Here is a 23079-nt window from a genome sequence, read left to right as displayed (position 1 = left end):
TGTAGCGTCTCCACGGTTAGACCCTCAAAATTAGGAAGCTCGGCCACGTCCCGGGGTCAGGTTATCACCTTTGGCAAGTTCTGACAAGCAAAGTCCATGGGGAAGCCAGGTTTAATTAACAACTGCACGGATTCACTCAACCGTGGCAAGAAATGTCATAAAACGGAGCAAAGCTCATTTAACAACTGTGTCACTTAGCAGCAGAAATTTTGAGCTCCATTGTGGAGGTAAACCGAGGACTACCTATGCACACAGACAAATTAACAGGTCTTACAGGATACACTCCATTGCTGGAATGAGTAGAGAGGAGAGGAGAGGAAGCAGATAATTAAACTGGCAGCTGCTTCCACTGAAGTGCAGGGATCAAAGTATTGGTCAATGTCCTAGCAGGTGCATTCCACTCTGCCTGCTTTGGTTATGTGCCAGGTCAGTGATGGCGAGAGTGACTCTGACTGTCCATAATTCCTTCAAGTAATCTAAGAGCAGTAGTCACATTGCTTTAAAAGACAATTTTAGCCATGGGCCATTGCATGAGATTTACACAGATGCAAGATGCAAGATGATCTAGTCAGCGTTCACTGAGTCAATACAGAATATTGTTCATGTTAATGGGAGGAATTCCCCTTTAAAACTGACTGCCATGTCCCTCAAGTATTGGCTCTTCAACTTTATGGCTGTGATGACTACAGAAGCTACGCACACACATCGTGAGATCTGGATAACATAATCTAGTAACCACAGCTATCTTTATCCTTATAGGGCCAGCAGAATGTTAGGGCCTTGGGCCTGTTTTCCTGGACAGATGAATGTAAGAAATAATCAACAAAGCCATAAGGCAGATGCTCAGCCTGGGAATATTAATATGTACAGAACCCCCTTGTAGGGATTTGGTGATATCTCCCATCATTGTTTAAATCTTAGGACTAAAAATGTGAAGTTATATTACCCTGGAAAATGGCTCTCCCACGGTCTGTTTGCAACCTATCACACCATGAAATGAATGCAGAGTTTCTAAGGGCTTATCAGATCTAAAATCATGCAAAAACATTTTTTTTTTAAATCTCTCAATTCCACAGAGTAATTCAATACAGGTATATCCATGCATGCGAAAGAATATTACTGCAGTTAAGTCACAAAAGGTAGATTTCCAGATCTTTGAAACTTTGGTTGACCAGAGATTTTTTTTACCATCACTCAAACGTAATTAATGAATATGCTATAATTAATTTGAACTCACGAATGGGCAAATCTTATTCTGGTACAGAGTTAGACATTACAACAGATGATTTGGGGGTGGGGGGGGCAGTGAAAGAGTACACTGCACCACTAATCTTTACTTGGCTTCCGCCGTTCCTGCTTCTACAGAAATGCTATCAGTTTCCCTTTCCCTTTCCAGTTCCTTCCTAAAAGATAACGATTTTACCAAACGGTCAGGAACCACAAGATCAGTTCTTACACATATTGTCCAAACGCCTTGTCCGTTCAGGCCTTCCAGTTCAATAGACCAGAGTCCTGTTTGCTCAGCAATATTTCACCTATTTGAAATGGTTGCCCTCACCCTGTGAATATTTAGCAAAGCTGTGTTCCATGTATGTTCTACTTTTTTTTGGGTATAAATTTCTGGAAGGAAGTTAGAAGGCCATCAGTGTTAGTCCTAGATCCCCGTTGTGCAAGGTGACTAAGCAAAAAAATGTTTTTCCTGACTTACTTCCACCAAACTTTTTGATACCTTCCTGATATTGCTAGTTTTATTCACTTTCACTTTATACCCAACTTAAAGCACTGACTTCTTTCCAGATTGTGTTCTTTTATCTAGACACTATTCACTCTGTTCTTATCTAGACACTATTCACTCACAATTCAGCCCTGACATTTTGTATCAAAGAAGCAATGTTATTTGTTTCTGGAATGTTGCAAACTCTCCAAAAAAAAAAAAAAACAACAACTTTCCCTGCAATCTCTATGTCCCCCAAAATACAGGGAGGACCATGACCTCACTACTATTTGCAATCCATATCCTTCCCTCTTATCTCAGCTAAAAAAGCTGCAAGAAATAGTAAACTCTGTTCTTCTTCCCTTAAGGGTGCGTTTTGGATGCTAAAAAAAAACCCATGGCACCTTTTCTATAAAGCTTTCAGTATCACCACTTAAAACCACATAAATAGGTCCAGGCAGCCTGAAGAAATAACCTTTCTTTCCTCCCCCAGGTCAGATTTGACTACAAGACCTTCTGCACAGAGACCAACTTTCTCAGATTCTGCAAAATGCTACAACTGACCTTCTGCCCAAAAAACCAAACCTGTAAGTCATTGTGAACATTGTTAAGTAACCGTTTACATCAACTTTCTTTGATCTGCCACACTTCCGTTGTAGTTACTTTTTGATTAAAAGAGGAAGACTTGATGCATAGATTTATTAATTTAAACTTGTATGCCACAACTTTAGAAGAAAGTGAAAAAGGCAAATTAAATACGGTAAAAGAAGAATTAAAGATGGTAATGACGGTGGACTGGATGAAAAGAGAGGGAAGGGGACTCTTTCCCCAAAGGCCTGAGTGAAGAGCCAGGATTGCCCACTGCCACCTTCTGGGACCCTATTTATTATTATTGCAATCATTTTATTCAATTTGCCAGTAAGTAAATCCACCATGACTTACCAATCTGGCTTACAGTGGTGGGATAGCTTAATGGCCCTCTCATCCCTTCCTAACCAGAATGGATGTTGAATAACAAGGATCAAAACACCCTTGGGAGACAGAGCTGGGCCTGGGAAGTGAAGAGAGCCAGACTCTAACACAGCCCTGAGAGCTAGTGTGGTGGAGTGGTTCAGATAACTGGCTGAGAAACCAGAAGAAACTCTTAGGAATAAAAGCCAACTGGGGCGATTAGATGCCCGTTACTCTGCCTTAGCCCACCACACAAGGTTGTTGTTGGGAGAAAACGGGAGGCAGGAGTTGTAGGCATGCTGGATAACTTGAGTGATGAGATAGATATGATAAATGATATAAGATGATAAATGATAGAGATAATAAATGATATAATAAATGATATAAGATGGTAAATGATAGAGATAATAAATGATATGATAGATAAGTAGGTACGTAGGTAGGTAGATAGATAGGTGGATAGATGATAGATAGATGGTGGATGGATGATAGATGGAGGATGATAGGATGATAGATAGATAGATAAGTAGGTGATAAGATGATAGATAAGTAGGTAGGTAGATAGATAGGTGGATAGATGATAGATAGATGGTTGATGGATGATAGATGGAGGATGATAGGATGATAGATAGATAGATAAGTAGGTGATAAGATGATAGATAAGTAGGTAGGTAGATAGATAGATAGGTGGATAGATGATAGATAGATAGATAGATAGATAGATAGATAGATAGATAGATAGATGGTGGATGGATGATAGATGGATAGATAGATAGATAGATAGATAGATAGATAGATAGATAGATAGATAGATAGATAGATAGATAGATAGATAGATAGATAGATAGATAGATAGGTGGATGGGTGGATGGATGGATGGATGGATGGATGGATGGAATAGATGGATGGAGGCAGGATATAGACAGATGATAAATGACAGCTAGCTAGCTATCAAAAGATGATAAAATGACAGACAGATGACATGAATATCCAGAGATGGATATACATTTTTGGATACAGATCCGGATACAGATCTGTCTAGATACGGCTATATCTACATTTTTATCCCGCTTTACCTCCATATCCACAGAGATACAGCGGGATAGAAACGCAACCAGAGCAGCCCAGCCCACTTCCCACGATTGTCGTCGGAAGAGAAAGGGGCACCGTGCCTGTTCACCGCCTGGAGCGACCGCTTTCAACAGCAAAGACGGGGATTGAAGTCAAATAAATCAAGAAACGATCAAAAAAAAAAACAAACCACCCCAGCTCAGCCATCAATCAGCGCCTGGGGCGAACCCCGCCTGCGCGCCATGCAAGGCCGGAGCCCGGGCCGGAAGGACGAAGCCGGAGGAAGCCCCGGCGGGGAAGGGGGGATCCGGGTTCAAGACCCTCCATGGCGGGGGGAGGGGAAACGTCCTACTTCGCAGGAAGGTTGTTAGGGATCCCCCGACGGATTTTTTTTGGGGGGGGGGCAAAGTATGCTCAGGGGAGGGGTGGCATGGCGACAGCGTTGCCATGGCGACAAGGCGTTGACCTGCCCCCTCCCCTCCCTGCACGTCCCGAGCGTTGCTGCCTCGTCCAGGGGCGGCAGGCGAGGCTGAAATCGGCCTAGCGGAGCGGACCCGCCGCCGGTTCGACTCTCGGCGGGCGCAGACGCGGAAGGCAGCCCCCGCTTCTCCCCCCCCCCCCGGCCTCTACCTTGCTGGGCGCCTGCCGGGAGCCCCGTTTCGCTCCCCCCCCCCGTTCTCCGCCGCGTCTTTCGCCGAAGACACCAAGGCCACGTGAGCTTCCGCCGCAGGCCGCCGAGGCTTCTGGGAAAGCGAGTCCGGCCGCAAGAGGCCGGCGCAAGGCGGGAAGCCGCGCCGCGTTGCTGCCGGGGAGGGGGGGAGAGGCGGAAGTACTGCGGCTCCCGGCCTCCCTTGCGCCCCTGCGCATGCGGGAGAGATGGGGGACGAGGAGGAGAAGCAGCAGCCGCGCGTGCTGCAGATGGTGAGGCCGGGCGCGGGGAGGCAGAAATGCAGTAGGTGAAGCTTAAAGCAAATGAGCAACCACCACCCCTTAATCATAATCAGCACTGGAAACTGCTGCAGGGTATATATACGTATGTGTGTGTGTGTATATATGTGTGTGTCTGTATATATATATATGTGTATGTATATGTGTGTGTGTATATATATATATGTATGTATCCAAATTTCTTTTTCTGACAAAGAGTTAAAGAATTAAATTCTTAAATTAACTCTTTGTCAGAAAAAAAAATTGGATTTAAAATGTTTCGCAGTTGCGACTTGAGCCTGCTTAACGCCCCTAGTTGGGGTGCTGCAAGGCAAAAGATATTGTAAAAAGTAAAACTGCAGAGCAGTTAAAATGTCAAGGTGTAATATGTATGTATGTATGTGTCTATATATGTGTGTGTATGTGTATGTATGTATATGTGTATATCTAAAATTATTTTAAAAATGCAGGTCCCGGGTATATTCATGATAAAAAACTACTAAAAACGTGATCACTGAGACTAAAAACTTTATTAAACGTTTAGCTTTCGTCAGCAAATGCTGATGTCAAAGTATAAACCAGGATCTAGGAATACTCGTCTTTATAGTCTTTTGAGAAGCCAACAATTTGGACAATGAGCGTGTCATAGGTCCGTCTGTGTGTGTGTGTGTGTGTATGTATGTATATATATGTATATATATGTATCTGTATGTATATATGTATGGTATATATATTTTCTATCAGACGGTGCTCCTGGGTCTTTTGAGGGCTAGTGTAGCAGGCGGAAATCCATCAGGTGAAGCCTTTACCTCGGTTTTTTAGTTATTCAGAAGCCATCCTCATCCCAATTAGCAATTGCCAGTGCTAAGCAAGGTGGTTGTTAAGGGGGTGCCGCATTTTATGACCGTTTTGCCACTGTTGTTAAGCGAATCACTGCAGTTGTTAATGAATCTGGTTTCTCCCATTGACTTGGCTGGTCAGGAGCTGGATGGGAAGGTGGCAAAAAGTGATCAAATGACCCCAGGACAGTGCAACTGTCATAAATACATCCCAGTTGCCGAATACCCAAAGTCAGATCACACGACCCTGGGGGTGCTCCGACAGTTGCCACTGAAAAACGGTCAGGAGTCCCTTTTTTTCAGTGCTGTTGTAACTTCAAACAGTCACTGAACAAATCATTGTAAATTGAGGACTACCTGTGTAATAGCTGGGGAATGGATGGATAGATGGATAGATAGAGAGAATAAGTAGAAGAACGGAATGGTGTTCCACCATTTAACACGGGTATACTGCTCTTAAGACATTTTTGCCCAAAGAAACCCCACCTTTTCCTTTCAGCCTCTGATTTTATTTCTTTTCCTCTGTCTGTAGGTACGAGCTGAGGGGTCGGATAAGACCTGTGTCACATTTGTGCTCAACAATGAGGACCACACCCTCGGCAATTCTTTGAGATACATGATTATGAAAAAGTAAGTAAAGGGTTCCGTTGCAGGGGGGATTCCAACTTTTCTTAGCAGGACAAAAAACTTCAAAGCATGCAGGGCCACTCCTATAACACCTCTTTACAACTCCTTAAAATAGCTGGGTCTCTTTTCCTGGAATTCTGCAAAACTAAGTGAAATCACACGTGATAATCACATTTTGTTGAAGGAGCTGTGGCCAAGCACTCTTGGACAAACCTTTAAAGCACATTTTAGCCTCATGATTCAAAGCATTGCTACCACCCTATCTCAAAAGCTCCTTATTGCCATTTGGGGACACCCGAAACAGTTGATGCTTAGCAGGAAACTGTTGTTTGCTTAACTGTGATTTGTTAAAAAGGCAGGTGGGTTTCTACTGTGCATCAAATCACACAATAGCTTTGTATAGCTGTGCTTTTATATGAATCCGAACCTCTTAAAATAGTACTTGGACAAAGTAGAGGATTGTTGACTGGCTCCAATAACTTAGCTTCAACGCTGATATGAGGTTGGAGATGGCTATTCGCCATCTCCACTTCTGAAGAAGAAACTGACATTGGCCAAAACAGCTTTAGTCAATTTTACCACCCCAGCTTAAGTGTTGGTTTTGTGAATACAATTTTGCAATGGATTGATATTTTCTTTGGTCCCTCCAGGCATCACGCAAAAATCACTGTCCCAAGAAAATGGGTTAGGCCCTCGGAATGGGAGTACGTTCCCTTGTCCATTAGACAGCATACATCTGTTTGAGTACTAAATGTAGAGTTTAACCTTCCCTGATGTATGATTTTTCAGAGCATCAGATACACAAGAGAACATTTATTTGATTTTTCCTCTCTGCCTCTGTTATAATCTTTGTTCCCTTGCAGCCCTGAAATTGAGTTTTGTGGTTATAGCATCACTCATCCCTCGGAAAGCAAAATCAACTTCCGCATCCAGACCAGAGGTGAGAGCACCGCGTCCTGGAGATCTGACAGAATTGGCCGGCCAGCTTTTTCCTTTCATGAGAAACCTCGTGCCAGCTTCCTCTGCTCCTGAGTTCCATTGCCCTAGGGAAGCTTGTCTTTCCAGAACGATAAACCGCAGCATGAGGGTTGTGTCTATAAAAGCCTCGTGCAGAAAGTGTAGCTTCTGTTAAAGCGAATTTTTCTTTGGCCTCCTGATGGCCTTATGTCAAGCATTTCAGCTTTAATAATAATAATAATGATGATAAAGTTGGAAGGGACCTTGGAGGTCATCTAGTCCAACCCCCTGCTCAGGCAGGAAATCCTATACCATTTCGGACAAATGGCTGTCCAGTTTCTTCTTAAAAACTTCCAGTGCTGGCGCGTTCACCGCTTCTGGAGGCAGGCTGTTCCACTGGTTAATTGTTCTGTCAGGAAGTTTCTCCTTAGTTCTAGGTTGCTTCTCTCTTTGGTTAGTTTCCATCCGTTGCTTCTCGTCCTGCCTTCAGGCACCTTGGAAAATAGCTTGACTCCCTCTTCTTTGGGGCAGCCCCTGAGATACTGGAACACTGCTATCATGTCCCCCCTCGTCCTTCTCTTCATTAAACTAGACATACCCAATTCCAGCAGCCTTTCCTTATATGCTTTAGCCTCCAGTCCCCTAATCATCTTTGTTGCTCTTCTCTGTACTCTTTCATTCTTTCGTTTTTCATTTCTACAGAGATGAGGTTTAAAGACCAAGCAGTTCTCTTTAAGTCTTGCAGAAATTTAAGACATTCTTCCCTCCTTAAAATGAAATATACTTTGAATGGCCCCATCACAAATTGGATTCCTTCCTCACCCAGTGTAGCCTTTGACATCTCGTTTGGACCCTGGTATGACTCCTGAACCATGAGAATTTTTGCATCTTGTCTTAGAATGTAAGATATTGGCTAAGAGACCGAGGAACTGAAAGTTCCCAGGTAAATCCTGCTTCTGGTATGAATTTGAACAATCCTCCCCAACTCTTGAGATCCTTTCCCTCCGGTTTAAGGGAGGCTGACGCTAAGCACAGAGTTTGCTCTGGATGGTAAGTGAAATAGTATATGTGAAATGGATCGATCTACAGATGCTACACAGACCTTTGGATAAGTTGGCTGTTTGCCTTCCATTACCAAGAATTGCTTGCATGCAAGGATATGTGCAGAATATATAGGCAGCAGAAACTGCGGGGGAGGTCGAAAAAGTCAGGTCAAAGTCAATCAAAGCCCCACCCCTTGCATGACGTAAGTCCGAAGGGGCGGGCCTTTGTTTGCGTTGGCTGCCATCTTGACTTAAAACAGGCAAGGAAATCAGCTGGTGGGAGATGCAGGGGGCTTAGCTCCTTTTCTGGTCTTCCATGCTCATGGCAGAAGGGGAGTTTAAAAAAAATGCAGCCTAATAATTACTGTTCCCATTACTAATTTACAAGGGAAATACATGAATTGAAGGAGAAGTTATTTTTATCCTACTGGGGCCCTGGGGGATTTGTATGGATTCTAGTGTTTCATGTTGCTATTTCATGATTTTGACAATCTCACTGATGTGATCTAGAGGCTGGTGATGTGAGCAGTGTAAAAATAATGTGACAAGAAATAAAATTGATCTCTTCTCTGATCCCCCAGGGGGTCTACCTGCTATAGATGCCTTCCAGAAGGGACTAGAAGACCTCATGGGCGTCTGTCAGCATGTGCTTAGCACATTCGAGGTAGGTCTGAGCGATTTGCCCAACTGAGAAGTATATATTACATGTTAGAGGAAAAAAATGTAGAAGGCTGCAGGGGACACTCAGACCGACAGTTCTGAGATTTCTGAATGGGGCAGGGAGTAAGAAATCTGATACAGAACATCTTGAAAACCCCAAACTTTCATTGGACAGTAATAATTGCCAAAGTGAGCAAGATGGTGCACTGTGATATAAAAAAACCTGGGCAGAAATAGCACTTAGAGTTGTATAGAATAGAATAGAACAAGGAATAGAATAGAGTAGAATAGAATAGAATAGAGTTGGAAGGGACCTTGGAGGTCTTCTAGTCCAGCCACCCACTTAAGCAGGAGAACCTACAGTGTCTCAGACAGGTGAATGTCTAGTCTCTTCTCCAGTGATGGAGTCTCATCTCCAGTGATGGAGCACCCACAATTTCTGGAGGCAAGCTGTTCCACTGGTTAATTGTCCTCAGTCAGGAAGTTTCTCCTTAATTCCAGGTTGCTTCTCTCTTTGATCAGTTTCCAACCATTGTTTCTCGTCCTTCCCTCTGGTGCTTTGGTGAATAACGTGACCCCCTCTTCCTTGTGGCAGCCCCTCAGATACTGGAGCGCTGCTACCATGTCCCCCCAGTCCTTTTTTCTCTAGACTGGCCATACCCAGTTCCATTCTCCTGCCAGATGGCCCTGTGAAGAGCCTTGGTTCCATTCTAAGGAGACTGGAATCAGGGTCACATGAAGCATGAGAAAGGCAGGAAATAATTTTTATAAATAAGTAAAAAAAAATAGATGAGATCTTAACAAAGCCATTATTAGTGACCACTTTCAGGCTCGGATGGTGTAGCAACAGACGTCCGTTAATCAAGGGACTGAACTAACTGACTTTTGCTGAAGTGCTTATCTCTGATTCTGTCACCTAAAAAGTTCAGAAACTTTGTTTTCTATTGCAGGCAAGTGTAGAAGAATACAAGAACGATGTGAGAATGCAATAGTATGTCGACACCTGCATAATGGATAAACCTCTGCGTAGAGCAACGGGTTTGGGGACTATGACTTATTAAAAGACATTTGTTTTTGTTTTGTTTTGTTTTTTTTTTAAAAAAACTCTCTTTTTTTAAGGCCTGCGTGACGGAATCTTCATTCTCCCTTTAGTGGTTTAATGCCTTTTCGTCAGGGAGTGGCGAGAATTCTACGTTAATACTGCAGGATTTTTATCAACGGTGGTTAACTCTTCAAGATGTCAGGTTTGTGATTGGCCCAAAGTGTATCTTTTCACCTGACCAGCTGAATCTGAAATCTCTTTTTAAAGCTATCACAATAGCTGCGTATGATGTTCTCCTCAGAACCACTGGAGGCCTGAGGTGCCCATATAAATAAAAAAAAAAGGTATCTGAAGGACATCCAGCTGGGGAAGACTTCCTGTGGACTAGCTTCTGGCAGTGGGGATATCTAAGATCATGGGGATGGTCGTTCCACTGCTGCACTGAAATATGTTCTCTGTTTTGATTGCCATAATACAAGAAGAATGTTGAGGAGAGTGTTTAGAGAAGAACAAAAAAAGGTAACGAGGGACAATCCTACAAAGAAAGGTTCAGAGAAATAAGTACAGGTAGTCCACGACTTACGGCCACAATTGAGCCCAACATTTCTGCTGCTAAGTGAGACATTTGTTAAATGAGTTTTTCTTTGAAGACGTTTCGCTTTTCATCCAAGAAGCTTCTTCAACTCTGAAATCTGGGTGCTCCAGCACTGGAGGTTTTTAAGAAGAGACTAGACAGTCACTTATCTGGAATGTGTAGGTTCTCCTGCTTGAGCAGGGAGCTGGAGTAGAAGACTTCAAAGGCCCCTTCCTTTTCTACTCTACTCTACTCTACTCTAAAAACAAGAAAGTCCAGTTGCCTCTTGAAAAAGCACTTTTGAGACAACCATGACCTGGATGACTGAGACTCTCCATAAATATTTGCCTAAATCTTTACCTTAATTCCTTGCCTCAGTCTTTCATTTGTGAGCGTTTTTGGTTTGCATTGAATAAATAATACAAGGTTTTCCATGCCAAAGTGTACAACTGAACAAAAAGCAAGGCAGTTCTCTCTCAAAGGTTCAGATGCTGTTGCTAATTGTGTTCTTTCCAGGCTGTTGATAGCTAAGCTGCTTCTAATCTATTGATTGTGTCATTTCAGCTACAATTGTAGACCTGAGATCTGTTAAGAACAAATGCTGCCATCACTAATACCTGCAACCTTTTAAACCAGCATTTTATTCAGAAAAAAGAAATGACCGTTATTTTAGTCCACATTAAACACACATTATGGTTTGCATAGACAGTCAGAAAATCCTAAATCATAATATTATATCGAGATTATTACAAACTCTTTAGAGGCTACTTGAGTTAGAAGAAGAAGAGAGCACGGTTGCTATTGTTTGGATCAACTGGAATTTAGGAATGTTTTGATTCAAAATTAAATCTCTCTTGGCTTGCCAAACAGATGGCCTCTGTGCTAGGTGGGAATTTCAGATGTTGAAATCTGGAAGGTTGTGGAAAGCTACTCTAGTAGAGGCCTAAAGCTAATTTAACACTACAGGTAGTGCTCAACGTATGACAACTTAACTGTTTAAAGTTTTGATAGTGTCAGAAAAAGCGACTTGCAACCCATCTTCAAAATTACGAGTGTCGCGGTCACCTGATCACAATTTAGGCACTTGGCCACTGGCTCACATTCATAATGGCTGCAGTGTTTTGCAGTCCCGTGATCACGAAATTCTGCCCTTGCCAGCTGGCTTCTGACAAAATCAGTTGGGGAACCTGGATTTGCTTAATGACTGTGATTCCCTTAATGATGATATGATTCACTTTTAACAACCACAGTAAATTGGTGGTTATATTGGTCCAGCCACGTGACTGACTTCTCCAACCACATTGCTTAGTGCAAAAGTCTGGTCCCAACCGTTGTAAATTGAGGACTTATCTCTATGAGGTTTAGCCTGAAGGAAAGAAAATAAACTTGATGGGAGCTATTCCCAGTAAATGGATCTGGGATTATCATTTCAGTTTTTTATCAGTAAAATATTTAATTCACTTCCTGACATGAGGAACATAACGAGAGCAAAGCTGCCTGTATAAAAAGGGTAGGGGTGAGGGATAAAGATAGAAATATTAGCAAGATCCAAAACGGAAGCAACCTGCATGCATTCCTGAGGAACTCATCTTTCAGGATTTGCTTTTGTATCCTAAGCAAAGAAATCTTTCTAAATAGGAGAATATACAGTAACACATACAATCAGCTAATAGGTTGGCAACATACTAGAACAGGGGTCCCCAATCTGTGGGCCATGAAGGGTTTACAACTGGACCCTAGAAACGGCCAGCAAGTGTACACATGCATCCTCGCGTGAGCAGTGGGCCAGCGCATGCGCACACTCCATTTGTGTGAGTTGCAGGTGTGCGTGCATGCTGATTGCAGAAGCTACATGCATGTGTGTTTGTCGGCCACTTGCTGGTCCACAAAGCTGGAAACGTTGGGGAACTCTGTACTAGAATGTGTGCACTAAGGGATTGGGACATATATATATACATATATACATACATGTTTCTGGCATGGTAAAAAGTAGGGATTTTGTAAAATGTTGCTTTCAAGATTTATGACATTTGGGGGCAGAGACACTCCTTGTCAAACAGAACTTTTATTTCGATTTGGTGTCATCTTGTTCTTGAGGAGAGAGTTGACTAGGTTCATGAACTATGTTGAAAGCTTGTGGCTCACTGATGGATAAATCCACCCATATTGTGGATGGTCTTCTTAACTTGGATTCTAGCAAAACAAGATCCCACCAACTATTAGTGAGTCAGACATGCAGTTGGATTTATATGAGACTTGCTCAGATCTTCAGCTTCATGGGTGGTATGTTTTTCTAGGTCATCTCAAGTTTATTATCCTCTAGAACAGTAAAATAAAGTCCCAGTATTTCTTGTAGGGTCTATTTCCTGACATGACCTAAACTGGACAGATTATTATCAACCTTGAAAACCAGAAAGAGTTTCTCTTTCTCTCTCCCTCTTATGACATAGCCAGTCAAGGTAGGTCAATCTTGAATCACAGCCTCTTGTTTTTCTGGATCAAGCTGATGTTTTCGTAACAGCTGTTGAACGCCTTCTCCAAGATTATTGTCCACACACACCTCTGCACCTAATGATCATGCTACTCTAAAATTATAGGTGTTACAATAACCTTCTCCAAGGTTATTATCCACCTGGATCTTCCCACATTTTGTCCCCACTACAAGAACTGTGTAAAGTAGGTTAAGCTGAGAGAATAGAATAGAATAATAATGGAATGGAATAGAATAGAATAGAATAGAATAGAATAGAATAGAGCTGGAAGAGACATTGGAGGTCTTCTAGTCCAGCCCCTGCTCAAGCAGGAGAACCATACCATCTAAGACAAGTGACTGTCTAGCCTCTTCTTAAAAACCTCCAGTGATGGGGTGCCCATGATTTCTGGAGGCAAGCTGTTCCACTGGCTGATTGTCCTCACTGTCAGAAAATTTCTCCTTAATTCCAGGTTGCTTCTCCCTTTGATCAGTTTCCAACCATTGTTTCTTGTCCTGCCCTCTGGTGCTTTGGAGAATAACATGACCCCCTCTTCTTTATGGCAGCCCCTCAAATACTGGAATACTGCTATCATGTCTCCCCTATTTCTCCTTTTCTTTAGACTAGCCAAACCCAAGTCCTGCAGCTGTTCTTTGTATGTTTTAGTTTCCAGGCCTTTGATCGTCTTAGTTGCTCTTCTCTGATTTTTTTTGTAAACTCTCAATGTCTTTTTTGTGACATGGTGACCAAAATTGGCTGCTAACCCAGCATCCTAACCATATGAAGCCACCACATTCCTTCCTACCTACTTAGCTTAAAAAGAAAAAAAAATAGATGATCCTGAAGCTTGGATGAAGAGACAGTGACAAGCCACGTTTGTTCACCGAGAAATAGCTCAATTTCTCAGTTCTGTGTCAACCCTTAACCCTTTTCTGTTTTCTCCTGGCTGAGTATCACCCCCTGGCTTCTGCTCGGTGTAGCCCCCTTTATACAGAGCAGATAACCTGGGATCATGCCCATTCTTATGGTCCTCAACATTATTTTATTCTGTAAGGAAGAATGAGTAAAGAAAAGGAGGTGGTGATCATGAAAAGATCCCCCCAAAAAAAGGAGAGAAGAGAAGAGAGCAACATTTCTAGCGGGGATTTTTTGAAAGGGTTGTGACTGAAGTCGGATGATTTGAGAGCAAGGTTCGTCCCTGGGAAAGAAAAGTGAATTCAAGAGGAATACTCCAAACCAAGGTCCCGTATCCAAGAAGCCCATCTCAGAATTCCAATGAAATGTTCTCATCTTCTTATCCTCCTGGGTCTAAGTCGAACTGCACTTATTGCTCAGGTGGGAACTGCTCCGGTCGAGCTCCTGCCCGTTGGCTTTCCATTTTCCCACAGATCCCTTGTCGTCTGTTGGGAGGATGCCAAGGGCTGGCCGTTGGCACCAGCAACAAAGGCAGGACTAGGAGAAACGAAGCAGAGATAAGAGTCATTTAAGGCAGGAATGGAGAGACCGCAGGCTTCTGAGCAGCGCTGCTTCCTCTCTCCTTACCCAGTATTGGAGGAGAATATGTTGAGTGTCAAGAGTGAAAATCTGGCAGCTACGTGCCTCTTTGCTTTCATCTTGCCAATAGAATAAAGGGCGGGGGAGATGATGCTTTTGAATGGGTTAGTCCCGTGGTGGCGAACCTATGGCACGGGTGCCAGAGGCGGCACTCAGAGCCCTCTCTGTGGGCACGCGCGCCGTCGCCCCAGTCCTAGGCCTTCAGCTGGGTTTTATAAAACCTTTTCCCTTTAGGCCTCCGCCGCCGTGTACAAAAAAAGGTTCAATCAATCAGTCAATTTCAACTTCTCGCGGGAAAAAAAAAGAACTTGCAAAGTTGGAATTGATTGATTGAACTTTTTAGTCCCACCCAGTCTGCTGTTACCACCACAGCCACGCCCACCCAATGGGCCACACCCACCCAATGGGCCACACCCACCCGGCACCCAACGATGTATAAGTGGGTTTTGGGTTGCAGTTTGGGCACTCGGTCTCTAAAAGGTTCGCCATCACTGGGTTAGTCAAAACAACGAAGCCTCTCCAGTTCTGCAGAAGTTTGCCAAGAAAGGCTGTCTGGAAACTTTTCAAGGTCATTCTAGCTGGTGTGAAGAAGATAGCAGATGGTTCTCATAACAAAAAGAAATTGCTTATCTGAGCTGCGTAAATATTTTTTTTGGGGAGGGAGGACTGTTGGCTGGGAATTTCATTGTTATATGCTATGGTTAGATGCCTTGGGACTTTGGGGTTAGTTTTCCTTCGCCTATACCCAGGATTCCCAACCTTTTCTATACCCAGCACCCCTAGAACGCTTCTGATATATTCTCGCACCCCTTACAAAAGTTCAAAACAAATTATGCATATATGTTATAATTTTGAAACTTCTAAACCCAGGTTTTTGCAATCCCTGGAATATCGTCTCGCACCCCCAGGGGTGCAAGCACCCCCGGTTGGGAACCCTTGATTTAAATCATACAGTGTATTCAATAAACTAAGGTTTTCAGAAATGAAAGTGATCCTGGAGTTTATTAGGCTATTCGAGCTGGAGGTTGACATTGAGATTGACAGATCCCAAACATGGTCATCAATCACCAATAAAGTTTTGTCTCATTCTTCCTGGCTCAGGATAGGCCCAGAAGTCACTAATGGTAGCTCTGCCTTCACACACTCTGTCAAGTTTATTTGCTCTCCTCCAGAATTAGATAATGGCAATAGCATTTAAGACTTACATACTGCCCCATAGTATTTTACAGCACTCTGGGTGAGAGTGTATTTTACAATGTCAGCACTACTTGCATATTGCCTCCCAACAATCTTGAGTCCCCATTTCATTGACCTTGGAAGGACGGAAGGCTGAATGAACCTTGAGCCCTGTCAGGATCGAACTGCTGGCAGTGGGCAGAGTTAGCTTGCCATACTGCATTCTAACCACCGCGCCACCAGGGCTCCAGGTAAGGTGGCAGTAACCACAGCTAGCCGAAGTCTGCTTGCTGGTGGTAAAAGAGAAGGGGTGTCTGTGTTCTACACACCATAAGAGATGGTTTTCTGCTTCTTGCAAACCATCTTATGTTTTCTCTTGAGCTTCTGCTGAGTGGAGTTGGAGGCAAAAAAGATTGCAGACATCATAAAGGGGGAAGCAATAATAACAAAGATTTCCTCTCTATTTTTGCTGGTACTGATCTGGATGCCTCAGTTCATCATGTCCTCCCTCCTACCCATCGCGTGCCATCCTCTCCTCAACTCTTACCTGAAAGCAGTTCTTGAATTTCCGGCTAACAAAATAGAGAGCCACGGGGTTGATGCAGGAATTGAGAGAGGCCATGTTAATTCCAAAATAATCCATCACCAGAAGGAAACTGGATGGAAAGAGAAAGGAAAGAGCCGCGATGTAGAATGTTAAAGTGAAGCAAGATGACATCTTCAAGGACAAAGTCAACTCTTGATGACTCCAGGAATATATCCAGCACTTTTCTTGGATATGGAAGAGATTGCCGTTGCCTTCCCATCTTCTGGGATGGGTTTTTTTTTTTCAACTTCCCAGCCTAGTCTGTAGCCTTCCATACTTTATCCTAGGATTTAACCCACCTAGCTTTCTCTATCAGCAGAGCTGAGGGCAAGCTGGGGAGGTGTAACCTATTTCTTTTCTTCGAGAATTCTTTCACTTCAAACCAGATCATTCAAAGGATTGCTTAAGACCTGGTAAGTTTATGGATTGACTGTTGCAAGGCACTCTTCATCGGTTGCCCTTGAAAACCATATGGAAGCCTCAACTTGTTCAGGATACAGTAGTGTGACCAGTTGGGGGCATGCCTCAGTTTACCCATCTAACCTTTCACTGGTTGCCAAGTTGCTTCCAGGTGCAATTCGAAGTGCTGGTTGTTACCTATAAAGCTGTACATGGCATAGAGCTTGATTACTTGAGGGAGCTCCTTTCTCCCATAGTATCTGCCCAGCTAATTTGATCTGGGACTCTTCAATTAAACCAGGGGTCTCCAAATGTGGCAACTTTAAGACCTGTGGACCTCAACTCCCAGAATTCCCCTGACCGGCTGAGGAATTCTGGGAGTTGAAGTCCACAAGTCTTAAAAGTTGCCAAGTTTAGAGACCATGAATTAAATCAACCTTCTGCTTTATCTTGCGGAAGGAGCTTACTGACACACAACAGGATTATCTTTGTGAAAGGATCTCGACAAAGGATCTACATGGTGATGACTACTAAATTTTTTGCATTGTTTGGGACTGTCCTATGTCCTGATGATGCCAGATCTTACAAAGTCCAGTCCAGACACTTCCATGATCAAAGCAATAGTTAGATCAGCCTGAAGACCTTGTATTTTGGGGGAAAGGCCGTTAAAATCTTGACAGTGGTTTGTACCAAGCTTCTTTAGATGTTCATCACTCCTTCACAGCCCTGCCTCAAGACTTTATGTTGCTTTTATCAAATGTTTCCAATTTTATGGAGCTTTCTAATGGATGTTGTCATGAAGGTCCTGGCTGGGGTGGAAAGGTGGGAAAGCCATAATTCAGGAGTCCCCAACCCCTGATCCGTGGACCGGTACTGGGCCACAGCATGCTAACAACCGGTCCACACAAACAAACAAAGCCCCATCCGTGGGATCCAGGGAACACACAAAACCACGCACTCTCCGGTCCGTGGAAAAACCTTTCTCCACCGAACTGGTCCCTGGTGCCCAAAAGGATGTGGACCTCTGCCATAATTGAACCAATACACTTATAAATACATAAAGCAAAAAGATTAATTGTCGAAACCGCTGTTTGTTTTGTTTTTAAAGTCTCAACCATCACCGTATGGCCTTTCTGCATATTGTTCTCACCTAAGCAGCTCACATCTATCAGCATCTTGTTGGTTATAGATGGTCTTCTTGAGGATCCTACTGAGATGAAGAGGAAGCCAGCAGAGGGCAAAGATCACCACTAGACAGAAGACGGTTTTGGCCACTTCCCGGCGCTGGAAAACACACATGCGATCATTGAAATGAACAGAACGTTAGAAAAAGTTGGAAGAATTCTCTCACGCGCCACTCCATCCTGTCTTCTCCGGTATTTAGGTCAGACCTTAAGGGGCTTCTGCCTTTTTCTGTTCCCCACTTATTTCTCTTTTCTTGTTGCTTTATCTATTTGCGCTACGGTTGTCTTAAATTGCTGTTAACCACCCGGAATCATAAGAGATGAGATGGGCAGCCATATAAAACTTCCCAATAAAACGTAAGTAACTAAGATGGCCCTGCCAGTCTTAAATATAAAATTAAACAAAAAGAAGAGGCAAATATTTCTTCCTACATTGCCACAAGGTAAGTCTTGGCTGCTAATATAAATAGCCTCCAAAGGAGCTGGACAAATCCACAAAGGGCAGATCTCTCGATGGCTATTAACTTTGATGATGGCTATTAATTTGGTGGGTACTGAATCCACCCATCTTCCTCCAGCATCCAGCATAACCAATAATTATGATTTCATATTCCAAACTGGACTGGAATAATAGGCTAAAAGTCTAGTGCACCTTTGGGTCAAAGGGGGGGGCGATTAGCAAATTATCAAAGAAAAAGATCCATTAATTCCTGACCAACAAATGCACATAATTAATTGACCATTATTTAAATCAGACGAGTCCAACCCACGTCTTGCAGGCCACATGCAGCCCTGGAAAGCTATTAATATGGCCCCACAAGATAATAAAAAAAATAAAGGAAGTTTGTTTTTATACACATTCACTATATTATATATTTTATCATTGGCTTCATCGACTTATCGGCTGCTGCGTATACTTATTTATTTTGTGGATGCTTCTATTGTTTTATTATCTTTTCAGTTGTTTTAATTATAAATTGTAATTAGAATTGGAAGCCACTGAGAATCACGTGGTTGAGTTGGGTGGCTGTAGAAATTGAATAAACGAAATAAAGTAAAATAAAATAATGAAATATATGTGACGCAAGGCAATTCCTCTTCATTCATTGCAGCCCAAGCAAGCCAAAAGGTTGGATTTGGATGGACAATTATGGCAGGAGACAAAATGAAAAGGCAAGAAAGCCTCTCCACGCCCTGTGTTTAGCCAAAGGTGAACGTGTCCTCGATCTTAGCTAGAGGATCTCACCCGCTTCATGTGATCATTGAGGGCCAGCCGCATGCCGTTGCTCTTGCTTAACATCTCGCAAGACATGAGGGAGTAGAAGACCCCAGTGCAGGCCAAAGGCAGGCAGAAGTAAAATCCAAAGAGCCACCAGTCTTTCACGTCCTTGTAAAACTGTAGACAAAGAAAGAAACAGCTTCAAGGAATCGGTGTGCTACGCGTCCACCAAGCTCGCTCGTGTGCAGAAATCGGAACCAGGCCCTCTGCTAAGCAAGGTAGTGAAATTGTTTTGAGTTCTATGGTTGGTTGAACCGGCCAGTTCTGGCTTTTTAAAGAAGCCACAGAGATTGCTATGTTGTGGGAACTCAGCTTTTTTTCTTTTTTCTTTTTGATCACGATATGCAAATGTCAGACTACTGCAGGCTCTTGACTGCAGGACATTTACCCAATCTAAGCAAAGATAGGCTTGTTGTAGAGAGTGCTTTAGTCTACTACTTCTGTATTGTTGGTGAGTAGATTTCACAAGGCTCTTTATCTTCAGAGACCTTGCCCCTGTAGCTGTAGGGAACAGAAGGTCTTGCCCATATCTCTCAATGGTGTCTTTTCTATTTCCAAATTTGAGGGTCATACAGGTACATTGTGTATTCATTGTTTTTAAGGGATGTTAGCTCTTTATTCACATTCTGGGTTACAAAACATATTTGCCAAGCCAGCAAAGGTGGAAAACTTTGGCTTAGATGTGTTGTTTTATTGTTTTCTTTTTTTGTAACGGGTTTTCTATAGCTATCTCCTTCCTTCCTTCCTTCCTTCCTTCCTTCCTTCCTTCCTTCCTTCCTTCCTTCCTTCCTTCCTTCCTTCCTTCCTTCCTTCCTTCCTTCCTTTTTTCCTTCTTTCCTTCCTCCCTCCCTCCCTCCCTCGACCATAATAAAGACATTTCAACTTCGTTATGTTATGCAAAGTCATCCCAAGAGAAATGAAACCAAGGAAGGCATCCTTTCTCTTTATCTTCATATTGTGGTATGAAGTCACCCGTGCCCATCATTTCTTTTGACTAGCCATTCAAAAGGGTGTGTGTATGTCTGATTCTCAACAATTTTCTTTTTTCTTCCTCCACGTACATTTGGAACTACCATCCGCAAGAAGTCGAGCTTATGCCAATGTGAGCATACCTCCAAGCTAGGGCCTTCTGGGATTACAACTCCCAATTTTTCCGACGAGTGCCGGAGAGTAGTAAACCCAACAGAGTTAGAGGGAGCACCAGAATGGAAAAGGACGGATAAATAAGAGCAGTGTACCAAAGTGAAGTGAAGCTTCCAAGCAGCCACTGTGTCTTCCACCTACTCCCAACTAGCTGGAGCCTGTCCATTCAAAGCAGGAAGAGATATACACTGAACGTTAACAGCCTATCGGTTGTTCAACGTCTCTGTTTCCTATCACTGCCAAAGGAGAGAACCTACCACCATAAAGCTGGATTTTTGCTCGGGGGCCAGGAAGCAAACCCAATGAGTCTGTTCACGGTAATCCAGTTTCACCAAGTCAAAGGCAATGGCTTCCGGGATAGCCAGGATGATGGCCATGGCCCAAATGAAAGTCACTTCAACTGCCTTCCACATAGGGATCCCAACGCCCTGGATACGGCTCCAGGAAGCCACAGCTCGGTACCTACAGGAGAAACATAGGAGACACTATTTGCAAGAGGAAATGGTTATTCCAGTGGTGGCGAACCTATGGCACGCGTACCAGAGATGGCACTCTGAGTCCTCTCTGTGGGCACACATCCTGTTGCCCCAGCCTTGCCTCCCCCGCGACCCCCTCCTCACCAGCAGCCCCCCAGAGGAGAGTCGCCCCCGAGCGTGGCCCACGCGGAGCAACGCAGCCAAGGACATGGCAGCCAGGCAGCGTAGACAAGATTCTGCCCTCACGCCCCATCGCGCACAGTTGATGTTGCGGGGCGCGGGCAGAGGGCGTAGCTGCCAGGCGCTGCTGGGCTGCCTGGGCGATCTGCGGCGGGCCCTGGAGGCGGTGAGTGGCCCTGCGGGCAGGCGGGGTGGGCGCAGGGCAGGGGGCGGAGCAGGGGCGGGGCCAATTTTGGGGCACTCGGTCTCTAAAAGGTTCGCCATCACTGGGCTATTCATTCCGTAAAAATGAGAAATACGCCGAAGCGTTTATTACCGATCGATACTGAGAGCACAAAGGCTGAGGACGGTGATGCCAACAGAGGCCTTCTGTATGAATGGAACCAATTTACAGACCTGCACCCCGAAAGGCCAGTCTTCTGCAAGAAGCTGGAAAGAAAAAGAAAGGAAAGAAACTCGTGGTTATTTGTCCATAATGGAAGATTCTCGGGAGAATCCAGGTAATAGAGAGATTCCAGACAAATAAGACTTGGGGAAGCACAGCTGGTCCTATGAGCACAACTGAGGGCAAAAATTTTCTGCTGCTAAGTGAAAACGGTTGTTAGACGAGTTTTGCCCCATTTTACGGCCTGTCTTGCCACAGTTAAGTCAATTCGTGCAGTAATTAGGTTAGGAGCATGATTGTTAAGTGAATCTGGCTTTCCCATTGACTTTGCTTGTTAGATGTGCACCACAGGTGATCCCGGGACACTGCAACTGTCATAAATATGAACCGGTTTGCAAGCGGTTAAATTTTGATCACATGACCATGAGAATGCTGCAAGAGTTGGATGGAAAACCGTTCATGTCACTTTTTTCGGTGCCGTTGTAACTTTGAATGATCACTAAACAAATTGTTATAAGTCGAGGACTACCTGCATCGTCTCTACCGAAATATCATCATGTATTAAAAGGCACCCCTGATTCCCAGCATCTCTGGGCAGTTAAGCTTGTTGGCTTTATATTTTTATGTAGAATCTGTCTATGTACTAGATCTGTAGGAGACAGTAAAAACCATCACTATCCTGTAATTAAAACCAGACATATTGTAGGAGATGAGTAGGCAGAGTCCAAGGCTGGAGTCAAGCGCATCATCAGTTTAGAATCTCTACATCCCCATAAGTGATCTACGTCGCCCCTTAAAATCCATTAACAATCTGGCACTAATTTGCCTTGACTGTTAGTAATTCAGATTCTTGCATGAAATAAACCCCTTAGTGCTTTTGAAGTCTATCTTTTGAGCAACTAGGATGATTAAAGGCCTGGAGACTAAAACATTTGAAGAACGGTGGCAGGAACTGGGTATGGCTAGTCTAGAGAAAAGAAGGACTAGGGGTGACATGACAGCAGTGTTCCAATATCTGAGGGGTTGCCACAAATAACAAGGGGTCAACTTATTTTCCAAAGCACCAGAAGGCAAGACAAGAAACAATGGATGGAAGCTAATCCAGGAGAGAAGCAACCTAGAACTAAGGAGAAATTTCCTAACAGTGAGAACAATTAATCAGTGGAACAACCTGGCTCCAGAAGTTGTGGGCGCTCCATCACTGGAGGCTTTTAAGAAGAGACTGGACAGTCACTTGTCTGAAACGGTATCGGGTCTCCTGCTTGAGCAGGGGGTTGGACTAGAAGACCTCCAAGGTCCCTTCCGGCTCTACTTTAATTGATTGAGGCAAACCATTTATATACCATTTATACTCTTTCCTCTATCCTGGTTCCTGACCTTGCACCTGACATACCTTTAAAAATCCCAAGAGCAAGAAAAGTCCAAACTTCGTATCAAAACTGCCAGGTGTCCCCAAAAATGGGATTAAGAAGGCTCATCTTTATTGTAATTCAGGCACGGCTGACAGTCAGTTGAGAGTCACTGGGGCAAAGACGAGAGCTGGTCCACCTGCTCCAGATTGAATTACTACTTTTCCTGCAGATTCTTGCATGTGATCAGACATGATCCTTTCCTTTCTCATGATCACTCATGAATGGTGGTTGCATGTTTACATTCTCTGCATTTCTGGATAACCTCCTGACCCAAACAGAAGCCAGAGAAAAATATTAAAAAGTTCACATGACCACGGAAACGTCTGCAGACAACGCTGGCTCAAAGGCCTTGAAGCAGAGATGAGCACCACCCAGCATAGACAGTAACAACTAGCAGTGTAAAATTTCCTGACAGTTAGAACAATTAAC

At 43.7% G+C, this 23079-nt stretch overlaps 2 protein-coding genes across 3 annotated transcripts in view; one reads left to right on the top strand and one right to left on the bottom strand.

The window, feature by feature from the left end:
- The first annotated feature begins 4590 nt into the window (after nt 1-4590).
- On the top strand, nt 4591-9866 carry LOC107293164 (DNA-directed RNA polymerases I and III subunit RPAC2-like). 2 transcript variants are annotated; one of them, XM_015822307.1, is made up of 5 exons: nt 4591-4657; nt 6035-6132; nt 6993-7069; nt 8711-8793; nt 9740-9866. In XM_015822307.1, the coding sequence occupies exons 1-5, from the start codon at nt 4613-4615 to the stop codon at nt 9779-9781; spliced, it is 345 nt and encodes a 114-aa protein (XP_015677793.1). In that variant the 5' UTR covers nt 4591-4612; the 3' UTR covers nt 9782-9866. The 2 variants fall into 2 exon arrangements, with proteins under 2 accessions (XP_015677793.1, XP_015677792.1); XM_015822306.1 differs by lacking the exon at nt 4591-4657 and adding an exon at nt 4672-4759.
- A 4318-nt stretch (nt 9867-14184) lies between these two features.
- Nucleotides 14185-23079, bottom strand: part of LOC107293159 (endothelin receptor type B-like) — a 13326-nt gene continuing 4431 nt past the window's right edge. The window contains exons 2-7 of the mRNA XM_015822301.2: nt 21170-21282; nt 20455-20659; nt 19022-19171; nt 17742-17875; nt 16154-16262; nt 14185-14328 (exon numbers count right to left, since the gene is read on the bottom strand). Coding sequence (XP_015677787.1) covers nt 14185-14328; nt 16154-16262; nt 17742-17875; nt 19022-19171; nt 20455-20659; nt 21170-21282 — 855 coding nt within the window. The remainder of the gene's footprint in view (nt 14329-16153; nt 16263-17741; nt 17876-19021; nt 19172-20454; nt 20660-21169; nt 21283-23079) is intronic.

The sequence above is a fragment of the Protobothrops mucrosquamatus genome, unplaced genomic scaffold, assembly GCF_001527695.2.
Source record: "Protobothrops mucrosquamatus isolate PMUCROS unplaced genomic scaffold, P.Mucros_1.0 scaffold1520, whole genome shotgun sequence".
Taxonomy (NCBI): Eukaryota; Metazoa; Chordata; class Lepidosauria; order Squamata; family Viperidae; genus Protobothrops; species Protobothrops mucrosquamatus.
The sequence above is the reverse complement of the archived record's forward strand: the minus strand, read 5'-3'. Positions and strand labels throughout refer to the sequence as shown.